The 14,390-nt window shown below is 34.0% G+C and overlaps 1 protein-coding gene across 1 annotated transcript in view; it reads right to left on the minus strand.

Annotated features, from left to right (window-relative positions):
• Window positions 1–1,651: 1,651 nt before the first annotated feature.
• LOC128729680 (putative epidermal cell surface receptor) overlaps window positions 1,652–14,390 on the minus strand; it is a 73,580-nt gene continuing 60,841 nt past the window's right edge. Inside the window, exon 2 of the mRNA XM_053823081.1 lies at window positions 1,652–1,673. Within this exon, the coding sequence (XP_053679056.1) occupies window positions 1,652–1,673 (22 nt within the window). The remainder of the gene's footprint in view (window positions 1,674–14,390) is intronic.

Consider the following 14,390-nt stretch of genomic DNA (forward strand, 5'->3'; position numbering starts at 1 on the left):
AGAGGTGGGACGCAATAGGCACGGCATGGATATGGATAGCAGGAAACCCAGACGCCGAAGATCTACGTATTATAAACGGCTCACTTAATTCTCTCATTGCTGAAAATAACCGTCAGTTACTGATTAATTATCAGATTAATCAAAGAATTCAAGAAGTAACCGATATTGCAAATAAGGTCCTCAAAATGGAAAGTACACATCTTATGGAACAAGCATTCTTGATACATCATATGTTAGTGATGTTAAATTTCGATTCATTACAAAATTACCTAGAAACAATAGAGGAAGCAATCATATCTGCAAGACATGGCATTCCAAACAGTAAACTTCTATCGCTTGAAGATCTTAAACAAATGGCTCAATTTCTTTCAAGCCATAATATTATCGTATCATCAATTGAAGAAATGCTCGCCAAATCAACGGCTCAAGTAATTTTAAATTCAACACATATAGTATACATGTTGAAGTATCCTCATCAAATGCCATATACGTATGAGTATAACTATATTGATTCTATTATAAACAATGATAAGAGAATCTTGCTACAACGTAATTACATAATTAAAAACAATACACATATATATGAAACGATGCAACAATGCAAAGAAGAAGAAACAGGCACATATATTTGTGAAGGTATCGATATGCAACCTCCTAACAAATGCATTTACAATCTTTTACAAGGACAACATTCTAATTGCACATATGAAAAAGTTTATGCCAACGGAATCATTAAACGCATAAACTCTGAAAAATACTGATAAATGATGCAATGGTAGAAGTATCTTCTAACTGCAGTGAGGCAAGTCAATCACTAAAAGGTTCATTCCTTATTCAGTTCGGAAAATGCAACATATACATTAATGGCGAAGAATTTTCGAATTTCGAAACAATCATGACAACAAAAACATTAAAATCAACTGTAGGATTGATGGCCGACGAAACTGAAACCGTCGACATACCGCCAACTACGTATTTACAAAACCTCACCTTAGAGCATCGAAAGAAATTAAATTTTATAAGTTTGCAAAATGAATCCTTGACTTTTAAGATAAATTTATTTGGATCCATTGGAGGAATAATACTATTGCCTATAATACTTGTTGCCATGGTACGATATATGCCACGATGTAAAAGAACAAATATCGAGATCGATATTCCATTGCAAGAAATAAGTACACCGCGAATCGAAACATTCACTATTATCCCAAACTCGTTCCAAACATTTAAACATACTTTGAGGACAAAGTAATTTAAGAGGGGAGGAGTTAGCAACACCGAGATCGAGAAGTGATCTATATCGAAACCGGTACAAGACACTTCAGACTAGACAGTTTCCCTTCAGCAATATTGAATTCAAGAGAGTCAAGATCGAGTTCTCCCCAACGGAAGCCATCAGGGTCAAGATCGTGTGCACCCCAACGGAAGCCATGAGAGAGTCAATATCATGTGCACCCCAACGGAAGACGACGAGACTGTCGCATCAGCAACGTACACACTCCAACGTGATGTCCGGATAAGTCACATGAAGATCGTACGCACCCTACGGAAGCGGAAGCCATGAGAGAGTCAATATCATGTGCACCCCAACGGAAGACGACGAGACTGTCCCATCAGCAACGTACACACTCCAACGTGATGTCCGGATAAGTCACATGAAGATCGTACGCACCCTACGGAAGCGGAAGCCATGAGAGAGTCAATATCATGTGCACCCCAATGGAAGACGACGAGACTGTCCCATCAGCAACGTACGCACCCCACGGATGTTAGGGCTATTGCGAGCGGAAATTCTAAAGAACAGACAGGATCGAACGCGATCAAACCTTATCAAGACTTCCATATAAACGAAGATCAGAGACAGGCCGAGTTGAGTTCGATAGTGAGGTTCAGCTAGGACGGACGTGTTGTCCAAACCGAGAAAAAATAAATAAAATTATTTTTTATCTGAATCGAGCTATCGTTTTCCATAACTAGTCCTTGTGACGATATAAATGTGCTTTTAATCCTCAGCAAATGTTTCAAAAACGGTTTTACCTTTTACTTTTGTTTGTGGGCTTCTAACTGCATGGCAAATGCTTCAGAAACGGTTTAACCTTTTACTTTTGTTGGTGGGCTTCCAAATGACCCCATGTATTAACTTATAGCAGCTTCGCTATCTGGTTTTGGATTGGGAACGGTGGTTCCATATCCATCAAAAGTCCTTATGACGATATAAATGTGATTTTCATCATTAGCAAATGTTTGAGAAATGGTTCACGGATTTAGTTTCTGATAAAATTAACACCAAACTGTTTAAGTTTGTTTGTGTTCGTCGGTTTCATAAACTGTCTAACTGAATTTATCGATCATTACAGTTAATTGATCTGATGGTGAAATGATATGACATTTGAATTCTGCTTGAACATTTCAATTAAGATTGAATGAAAATGTTCTACGTTGCAAATTGCATTAGATTTTCATGCAGACTGGATTTTAAATCCAAGATCATTCAACAATCCGATCAAATCGATTGATCTATATGTCGGTTTTAAATATAAAACCTTTGTTTGTGGGCTTCTAAATGATCCCATGATTTCAGTAATAAAAGCCTCGCTATCTGGCTTTGAATTAGAAACGATGTTGCGATGTCCATTAAAAGTCCTTGTGACGATATAAATGTGTTTTTAATCCTTAGCAAATATGTCAGAAACGGTTTTACCTTTTACTTTTGTTTGTGGGCTTCTAAATGAATGGCAAATGCTTCAGAAATGGTTTAAACTTTTAATTTTGTTCCAAATGACCCCATGTATTAACTTATAGCAGCTTCGCTATCTGGTTTTGGATTGGGAACGGTGTTGCCATGTCCATCAAAAGTCCTTATGACGGATTCACGGATTTAGTTTCTGATAAAATTAACACCAAATTGTTTAAGTTTGTTTGTGTGCGTCGATTTCATCAAATTTCTTACTGAATTTATCGATCATTACAGTTAATTGATCTGATGGTGAAATGATATGCCATTTGAATTCTGCTTGAACATTTCAATTAGGATTGAATGAAAATGTTCTACGTTGCTAGTTGCATTAGATTTTCATGCAGACTGGATTTTAAATCCAAGATAGCTTCGCTATCTGGTTTTGGATTGGGAACGGTGTTGCCATATCTATCAAACGTCCTTATGACCATATAAAAGTGATTTTCATCATTAGCAAATGTTTGAGAAATGGGTCACGGATTTAGTTTCTGATGAAAATAACACCAAAACCCTATGGAGTATCAGACACATAAACGACCCTTTCAAAATTTGGTTATCAAATCCAAGATCATTCAATAATCCGATCAAATCGATTGATCTACATGTTGGTTTTAAATCTAATACTTTTGTTTGTTGGCTTCTAAATGATTCCATGATTTCAGTTATAAAAGCCTCGCTATCTGGCTTTGAATTAGGAACGATGTTGCGATATCCATGAAAAGTCCTTGTGATGATATAAATGTGATTTCTATCCTTAGTAAGTGTTTCAGAAATGGTTTAACCTTTTACTTTTGTTTGTGGGCTTCTTAATGAATGGCAAATGCTTCTGAAATGGTTTAACCTTTTACTTTTGTTTGTGGGTTTCTAAATGACCCCATGTATTGAGTTATAGAAGCTTCGCTATTTAGTTTAGTATAGAAGCTTCGCTATTTAGTCTTACTGAATTTATCGATCATTACAGTTAATTGATCTGATGGTGAAATGATATGACATTTGAGTTCTGCTGTCTTGAACATTTCAATTAAGATTGAATGAAAATGTTCTACGTTGCAAATTGCACTAGTTTTTCATGCAGACTGGATTTTAAATCCAAGATCATTCAACAATCCGATCAAATCGATTGATCTACTTGTTGGTTTTAAATATAAAACTTTTGTTTGTGGGCTTCTAAATGATCCCATGATTTCAGTAATAAAAGCCTCGCTATCTGGCTTTGAATTAGAAACGATGTTGCGATATCCATTAAAAGTCCTTGTGACGATATAAATGTGATTTTAATCCTTAGCAAATGTTTCAAAAACGGTTTTACCTTTTACTTTTGTTTGTGGGCTTCCAAATGATCCCATGTATTAACTTATAGCAGCTTCGCTATCTGGTTTTGGATTGGGAACGGTGTTGCCATATCCATCAAAAGGCCTTATGACGATATAAATGTGTTTTTATCAGTAGCAAATGTTTGAGAAATGGTTCTCGGATTTAGTTTCTGATCAAATTAACACGACACTGTTTAAGTTTGTACGTGGGCGTCCATTTCATAAAATGTCTAACTGAATTTATCGATCATTACAGTTAATTGATCTGATAGTGAAATGATATGACATTTGAATTCTGCTGTCTTGAACATTTCAATTAAGATTGAATCAAAATGTTCTACATTGCTAGTTGCATTAGATTTTCATGCAGACTGGATTTTAAATCCAAGACCATTCAACAATCCGATCAATTTGATTGATCTACATGTCGGTTTTAAATATAAAACCTTTGTTTGTGGGCTTCTAAATGATCCCATGATTTCAGTAATAAAAGCCTCGCTATCTGGCTTTGAATTAGGAACGATGTTGCGATATCCATTAAAAGTCCTTGTGACGATATAAATGTGATTTTAATCCTTAGCAAATGTTTCAAAAACGGTTTAACCTTTTACTTTTGTTTGTGGGCTTCCAAATGACCCCATGTATTAACTTATAGCAGCTTCGCTATCTGGTTTTGGATTGGAAACGGTGTTGCCATATAAATCAAACGTCCTTATGATGACATAAATGTGATTTAAATCATTGGCAAATGTTTGAAAAATGATTCACGTACTAGGGTTCTGATCAAATTAACACCAAATTGTTTAAGTTTGTACGTGTGCGTCCATTTCATAAAATGTCTTACTGAATTTATCGATCATTACAGTTAATTGATCTGATAATGAAATGATATGCCATTTGAATTCTGCTGTCTTGAACATTTCAATTAAGATTGAATGAAAATGTTCTACGTTGCAAATTGAATTAGATTTTCATGCACACTGTTTGTTTAATACAAGATCATTCAACAATCCGATCAAATCGATTGATCTACATGTTGGTTTTAAATATTAAACCTTTGTTTGTGGGCTTCTAAATGATCCCATGATTTCAGTAATAAAAGCCTCGCTAACTGGCTTTGAATTAGGAACGATGTTGCGATATCCATAAAAAGTCCTTGTGACGATATAAATGTGATTTCAATCCTTAGCAAATGTTTCAAAAACGGTTTTACCTTTTACTTTTGTTTGTGGGCTTCCAAATGACCCCATGTATTAACTTATAGCAGCTTCGCTATCTGGTTTTGGATTGGGAACGGTGTTGCCATATCCATCAAAAGTCCTTATGACGATATAAATGTAATTTAAATCAGTAGCAAATGTTTGAGAAATGGTTCACGGATTTAGTTTCTGATGAAATCAACACCACACTGTTTAAGTTTGTAAGTGTGCGTCGATTTCATAAAATGTCTTACTGAATTTATCGATCATCACAGTTAATTGATCTGATAGTGAAATGATATGACATTTGAATTCTGCTGTCTTGAACAATTCAATTAAGATTGAATGAAAATGTTCTTCGTTGCTAGTTGCATTAGATTTTCACGCAGACTGGATTTTATATCCAAGACCATTCAACAATCCGATCAAATCGATTGATCTATATGTTTGTTTTAAATCTAATACTTTTGTTTGTGGCCTTCTAAATGATCCCATGATTTTAGTTAAAAAAGCCTCGCTTTCTGGCTTTGGATTAGGAACGATGTTGCGATATCCATTAAAAGTCCTTGTGATGATATAAATGTGATTTCTATCCATAGCAAATGTTTCAAAAACGGTTTAACCTTTTACTTTTGTTTGTGGGCTTCCAAATGACCCCATGTATTAACTTATAGCAGCTTCGCTATCTGGTTTTGGATTGGGAACGGTGTTGCCATATCTATCAAACGTCCTTATGAGGATATAAATGTGATTTTTATAATAAGCAAATGTTTGTGAAATGGTTCACGGATTTAGTTTCTGATGAACTCAAAACCACACTGTTTAAGATTGTACGTGTGCGACGATTTCATAAACTGTCGTACTGAATTTATCGATCATTACAGTTAATTGATCTGATGGTGAAATGATATGACGTTTGAATTCTGCTGTCTTGAACATTTCAATTAAGATTGAATGAAAATGTTCTACGTTGCTAGTTGCATTAGATTTTCATGCAGACTGGATTTTAAATCCAAGAACATTCAACAATCCGATCAAATCGATTGATCTTTATGTTGGTTTTAAATCTAATACTTTTGTTTGTTGGCTTCTAAATGATCCCATGATTTCAGTAATAAAAGCCTCGCAATCTGGCTTTGAATTGGGAACGATGTTGCGATATCCATTAAAAGTCCTTGTGACGATATAAATGTGATTTTAATCCTTAGCAAATGTTTCAGCAACGGTTTAACCTTTTACTTTTGTTTGCGGGCTTATAAATGACCCCATGTATTAACTTATAGCAGCTTCGCTATCTGGTTTTGGATTGGGAACGGTGTTGCCATATCTATCAAACGTCCTTATGAGGATATAAATGGGATTTTTATAATTAGCAAATGTTTGTAAAATGGTTCACGGATTTAGTTTCTGATGAAATCAAAACCACACTGTTTAAGATTGTACGTGTGCGACGATTTCATAAAATGTCTTACTGAATTTATCGATTATTACAGTTAATTGATCTGATGGTGAAATGATATGACATTTGAATTCTGCTGTCTTGAACATTTCAATTAAGATTGAATGAAAATGTTCTACGTTGCTAGTTGCATTAGATTTTCATGCAGACTGGATTTTAAATCCAAGAACATTCAACAATCCGATCAAATCGATTGATCTACATGTTGGTTTTAAATCTAATAGTTTTGTTTGTGGCCTTCTAAATGATCCCATGATTTTAGTTATAAAAGACTCGCTTTCTGGCATTGGATTAGGAACGATGTTGCGATATTCATTAAAAGTCCTTGTGATGATATAAATGTGATTTCTATCCTTAGTAAGTGTTTCAGAAATGGTTTAACCTTTTACTTTTGTTTGTGGGCTTCTTAATGAATGGCAAATGCTTCTGAAATGGTTTAACCTTTTACTTTTGTTTGTGGGTTTCTAAATGACCCCATGTATTGAGATATAGAAGCCTCGCTATCTGGTTTTGGATTGGGAACGGTGTTGCCATATCCATCAAAAGTCCTTATGACGATATAAATGTGATTTGTATCATTAGCAAATGTTTGAGAAATGGTTCACGGATATAGTTTCTGTTGAAAATAACAACAAACTGTTTAAGTTTGTACGTGTGTGTCGATTTCATAAAATGTCCTACTGAATTTATCGATCATTACAGTTAATTGATCTGATAGTGAAATGATATGACATTTGAATTCTGCTGTCTTGAACATTTCAATTAAGATTGAATGAAAATGTTCTACGTTGCTAGTTGCATTAGATTTTCATGCAGACTGGATTTTAAATCCAAGAACATTCAACAATCCGATCAAATCGATTGTTCTACATGTTGGTTTTAAATCTAATGCTCTTGTTTGTGGGCTTCTAAATGATTCCATGATTTCAGTTATAAAAGCCTCGCTATCTGGCTTTGAATTAGGAACGATGTTGCGATATCAATTAAAAGTCCTTGTGATGATTTAAATGTGATTTCTATCCATAGCAAATGTTTCAAAAACGGTTTTACCTTTTACTTTTGTTTGTGGGCTTCCAAATGACCCCATGTATTAACTTATAGCAGCTTCGCTATCTGGTTTTGGATTGGGAACGGTGTTGCCATATCCATCAAAAGTCCTTATGACGATATAAATGTGTTTTTTATCATTAGCAAATGTTTGTGAAATGGTTCACGGATTGAGTTTCTGATAAAATAAACACCAAACTGTTTAAGTTTGTTTGTGTTCGTCGGTTTCATAAACTGTCTAACTGAATTTATCGATCATTATAGTTAATTGATCTGATGGTGAAATGATATGACATTTGAATTCTGCTGTCTTGAACATTTCAATTACGATTGAATGAAAATGTTTTACGTTGCTAGTTGCATTAGATTTTCATGCAGACTGGATTTTAAATCCAAGATCATTCAACAATCCGATCAAATCGATTGATCTACATGTTGGTTTTAAATGTTATACTTTTGTATGTGGGCTTCTAAATGATCCCATGATTTCAGTAATAAAAGCCTCGCTATCTGGCTTTGAATTAGGAACGATGTTGCGATATCCATTAAAAGTCCTTGTGATGATATAAATGTGATTTCTATCGTTAGTTAGTGTTTCAGAAATGGTTTAACCTTTTACTTTTGTTTGTGGGCTTCTTAATGAATGGCAAATGCTTCTGAAATGGTTTAACCTTTTACTTTTGTTTGTGGGTTTCTAAATGACCCCATGTATTGAGTTATAGAAGCTTCGCTATCTGGTTTTGGATTGGGAACGGTGTTGCCATATCCATCAAAAGTCCTAATGACGATATAAATGTGATTTGTATCATTAGCAAATGTTTGAGAAATGGTTCACGGATATAGTTTCTGTTGAAAAAAACAACAAACTGTTTAAGTTTGTACGTGTGTGTCGATTTCATAAAATGTCTTACTGAATTTATCGATCATTACAGTTAATTGATCTGATAGTGAAATGATATGACATTTGAATTCTGCTGTCTTGAACATTTCAATTAAGATTGAATGAAAATGTTCTACGTTGCTAGTTGCATTAGATTTTCATGCAGACTGGATTTAAAATCCAAGAACATTCAACAATCCGATCAAATCGATTGTTCTACATGTTGGTTTTAAATCTAATACTCTTGTTTGTGGGCTTCTAAATGATTCCATGATTTCAGTTATAAAAGCCTCGCTATCTGGCTTTGAATTAGGAACGATGTTGCGATATCCATTAAAAGTCCTTGTGATGATATAAATGTGATTTCTATCGTTAGTTAGTGTTTCAGAAATGGTTTAACCTTTTACTTTTGTTTGTGGGCTTCTAAATGAATGGCAAATGCTTCAGAAATGGTTTAACCTTTTACTTTTGTTTTGGGCTTCTAAATGACCCCATGTGTTGAGATATAGCAGCTCCGCTATCTGGTTTTGGATTGGAAACGTTGTTGCCATATCCATCAAGAGACCTTATGACGATAAAAATGTGATTTTTATCATTAGCAAATGTTTGAGAAATGGTTCACGGATTTAGTTTCTGATAAAATTAACACCAAATTGTTTAAGTTTGTTTGTGTGCGTCGATTTCATAAAATGTCTTACTGAATTTATCGATCATTACAGTTAATTGATCTGATAATGAAATGATATGACATTTGAATTCTGCTGTCTTGAACATTTAAATTAAGATTGAATGAAAATGTTCTACGTTGCCAGTTGCATTAGATTTTCATGCAGACTGGATTTTAAATCCAAGAACATTCAACAATCCGATCAAATCGATTGATCTACATGTTGGTTTTAACTATAAAACCTTTGTTTGTGGGCTTCTAAATGATCCCATGATTTCAGTAATAAAAGCCTCGCAATCTGGCTTTGAATTAGGAACGATGTTGCGATATCCATTAAAAGTCCTTGTGACGATATAAATGTGATTTTAATCCTTAGCAAATGTTTCAAAAACGGTTTTACATTTTACTTTTGTTTGTGGGCTTCCAAATGACCCCATGTATTAACTTATAGCAGCTTCGCTATCTGGTTTTGGATTGGGAACGGTGTTGCCATATCCATCAAAAGTCCTTATGACGATATAAATGTGATTTTTATCAGAAGCAAATGTTTGAGAAATGGTTCACGGATTTAGTTTATGATGAAATCAACACCACACTGTTTAAGTTTGTACGTGTGCGTCGATTTCATAAAATGTCTTACTGAATTTATCGATCATTACAGTTAATTGATCTGATGGTGAAATGATATGACATTTGAATTCTGCTGTCTTGAACATTTCAATTAAGATTGAATGAAAATGTTCTACGTTGCTAGTTGCATAAGATTTTTACGCAGACTGGATTTTAAATCCAAGACCATTCAACAATCTGATCAAATCGATTGATCTACATGTTGGTTTTAAATGTTATACTTTTGTATGTGGGCTTCTAAATGATCCCATGATTTCAGTTATAAAAGCCTCGCTATCTGGCTTTGAATTAGGAACGATGTTGCGATATCAATTAAAAGTCCTTGTGATGATATAAATGTGATTTCTATCCATAGCAAATGTTTCAAAAACGGTTTTACCTTTTACTTTTGTTTGTGGGCTTCCAAATGACCCCATGTATTAACTTATAGCAGCTTCGCTATCTGGTTTTGGATTGGGAACGGTGTTGCCATATCCATCAAAAGTCCTTATGACGATATAAATGTGATTTAAATCAGTAGCAAATGTTTGTGAAATGGTTCACGGATTTAGTTTCTGATGAAAGTAACACCAAACTGTTTAAGTTTGTTTGTGTGCGTCGATTTCATAAAATTTCTTACTGAATTTATCGATCATTACAGTTAATTGATCTGATAATGAAATGATATGACATTTGAATTCTGCTGTCTTGAACATTTCAATTTAGATTGAATGAAAATGTTCTACGTTGCTAGTTGCATTAGATTTTCATGCAGACTGGATTTTAAATCCAAGATCATTCAACAATCCGATCAAATCGATTGATCTACATGTTGGTTTTAACTATAAAACCTTTGTTTGTGGGCTTCTAAATGATCCCATGATTTCAGTAATAAAAGCCTCGCAATCTGGCTTTGAATTAGGAACGATGTTGCGATATCCATTAAAAGTCCTTGTGATGATATAAATGTGATTTCTATCCTTAGTAAGTGTTTCAGAAATGGTTTAACCTTTTACTTTTGTTTGTGGGCTTCTTAATGAATGGCAAATGCTTCTGAAATGGTTTAACCTTTTACTTTTGTTTGTGGGTTTCTAAATGACCCCATGTATTGAGTTATAGAAGCTTCGCTATCTGGTTTTGGATTGGGAACGGTGTTGCCATATCCATCAAAAGTCCTTATGACGATATAAATGTGATTTGTATCATTAGCAAATGTTTGAGAAATGGTTCACGGATATAGTTTCTGTTGAAAATAACACCAAACTGTTTAAGTTTGTACGTGTGTGTCGATTTCATAAAATGTCTTACTGAATTTATCGATCATTACAGTTAATTGATCTGATAGTGAAATGATATGACATTTGAATTCTGCTGTCTTGAACAATTCAAATAAGATTGGATGAAAATGTTCTACGTTGCTAGTTGCATTAGATTTTCATGCAGACTGGATTTTAAATCCAAGAACATTCAACAATCCGATCAAATCGATTGATCTATATGTTGGTTTTAAATCTAATACTTTTGTTTGTGGCCTTCTAAATGATCCCATGATTTTAGTTATAAAAGACTCGCTTTCTGGCTTTGGATTAGGAACGATGTTGCAATATCCATTAAAAGTCCTTGTGATGATATAAATGTGATTTCTATCCTTAGTATGTGTTTCAGAAATGGTTTAACCTTTTACTTTTGTTTGTGGGCTTCTTAATGAATGGCAAATGCTTCTGAAATGGTTTAACCTTTTACTTTTGTTTGTGGGTTTCTAAATGACCCCATGTATTGAGTTATAGAAGCTTCGCTATCTGGTTTTGGATTGGGAACGGTGTTGCCATATCCATCAAAAGTCCTTATGACGATATAAATGTGATTTGTATCATTAGCAAATGTTTGAGAAATGGTTCACGGATATAGTTTCTGTTGAAAATAACACCAAACTGTTTAAGTTTGTACGTGTGTGTCGATTTCATAAAATGTCTTACTGAATTTATCGATCATTACAGTTTATTGATCTGATAGTGAAATGATATGACATTTGAATTCTGCTGTCTTGAACATTTCAATTAAGATTGAATGAAAATGTTCTACGTTGCTAGTTGCATTAGATTTTCATGCAGACTGGATTTTAGATCCAAGAACATTCAACAATCCGATCAAATCGATTGTTCTACATGTTGGTTTTAAATGTAATACTCTTGTTTGTGGGCTTCTAAATGATTCCATGATTTCAGTTATAAAAGCCTCGCAATCTGGCTTTGAATTAGGAACGATGTTGCGATATCCATTAAAAGTCCTTGTGACGATATAAATGTGATTTTAATCCTTAGCAAATGTTTCAAAAACGGTTTTACCTTTTACTTTTGTTGGTGGACTTCCAAATGACCCCATGTATTAACTTATAGCAGCTTCGCTATCTGGTTTTGGATTGGGAACGGTGTTGCCATATCCATCAAAAGTCCTTATGACGAAACAAATGTGATTTAAATCAGAAGCAAATGTTTGAGAAATGGTTCACGGATTTAGTTTATGATGAAATCAACACCACACTGTTTAAGTTTGTACGTGTGCGTCGATTTCATAAAATGTCTTACTGAATTTATCGATCATTACAGTTAATTGATCTGATAGTGAAATGATATGACATTTGAATTCTGCTGTCTTGAACATTTCAATTAAGATTGAATAAAAATGTTCTACGTTGCTAGTTGCATTAGATTTTCATGCAGACTGGATTTTAGATCCAAGAACATTCAACAATCCGATCAAATCGATTGTTCTACATGTTGGTTTTAAATCTAATACTCTTGTTTGTGGGCTTCTAAATGATTCCATGATTTCAGTTATAAAAGCCTCGCTATCTGGCTTTGAATTAGGAACGATGTTGCGATATCAATTAAAAGTCCTTATGACGATACAAATGTGATTTTAATCCTTAGCAAATGTTTCAAAAACGGTTTTACCTTTTACTTTTGTTGGTGGACTTCCAAATGACCCCATGTATTAACTTATAGCAGCTTCGCTATCTGGTTTTGGATTGGGAACGGTGTTGCCATATCCATCAAAAGTCCTTATGACGATATAAATGTGTTTTTTATCATTAGCAAATGTTTGTGAAATGGTTCACGGATTGAGTTTCTGATAAAATAAACACCAAACTGTTTAAGTTTGTTTGTGTTCGTCGGTTTCATAAACTGTCTAACTGAATTTATCGATCATTATAGTTAATTGATCTGATGGTGAAATGATATGACATTTGAATTCTGCTGTCTTGAACATTTCAATTACGATTGAATGAAAATGTTTTACGTTGCTAGTTGCATTAGATTTTCATGCAGACTGGATTTTAAATCCAAGAACATTCAACAATCCGATCAAATCGATTGTTCTACATGTTGGTTTTAAATCTAATACTCTTGTTTGTGGGCTTCTAAATGATTCCATGATTTCAGTTATAAAAGCCTCGCAATCTGGCTTTGAATTAGGAACGATGTTGCGATATCCATTAAAAGTCCTTGTGACGATATAAATGTGATTTTAATCCTTAGCAAATGTTTCAAAAACGGTTTTACCTTTTACTTTTGTTGGTGGACTTCCAAATGACCCCATGTATTAACTTATAGCAGCTTCGCTATCTGGTTTTGGATTGGGAACGGTGTTGCCATATCCATCAAAAGTCCTTATGACGAAACAAATGTGATTTAAATCAGAAGCAAATGTTTGAGAAATGGTTCACGGATTTAGTTTATGATGAAATCAACACCACACTGTTTAAGTTTGTACGTGTGCGTCGATTTCATAAAATGTCTTACTGAATTTATCGATCATTACAGTTAATTGATCTGATAGTGAAATGATATGACATTTGAATTCTGCTGTCTTGAACATTTCAATTAAGATTGAATAAAAATGTTCTACGTTGCTAGTTGCATTAGATTTTCATGCAGACTGGATTTTAGATCCAAGAACATTCAACAATCCGATCAAATCGATTGTTCTACATGTTGGTTTTAAATCTAATACTCTTGTTTGTGGGCTTCTAAATGATTCCATGATTTCAGTTATAAAAGCCTCGCTATCTGGCTTTGAATTAGGAACGATGTTGCGATATCAATTAAAAGTCCTTATGACGATACAAATGTGATTTTAATCCTTAGCAAATGTTTCAAAAACGGTTTTACCTTTTACTTTTGTTGGTGGACTTCCAAATGACCCCATGTATTAACTTATAGCAGCTTCGCTATCTGGTCTTGGATTGGGAACGGTGTTGCCATATCCATCAAAAGTCCTTATGACGAAATAAATGTGTTTTTTATCATTAGCAAATGTTTGTGAAATGGTTCACGGATTGAGTTTCTGATAAAATAAACACCAAACTGTTTAAGTTTGTTTGTGTTCGTCGGTTTCATAAACTGTCTAACTGAATTTATCGATCATTATAGTTAATTGATCTGATGGTGAAATGATATGACATTTGAATTCTGCTGT

The sequence above is a fragment of the Anopheles nili genome (assembly GCF_943737925.1).
Source record: "Anopheles nili chromosome X unlocalized genomic scaffold, idAnoNiliSN_F5_01 X_unloc_3, whole genome shotgun sequence".
NCBI lineage: Eukaryota > Metazoa > Arthropoda > Insecta > Diptera > Culicidae > Anopheles > Anopheles nili.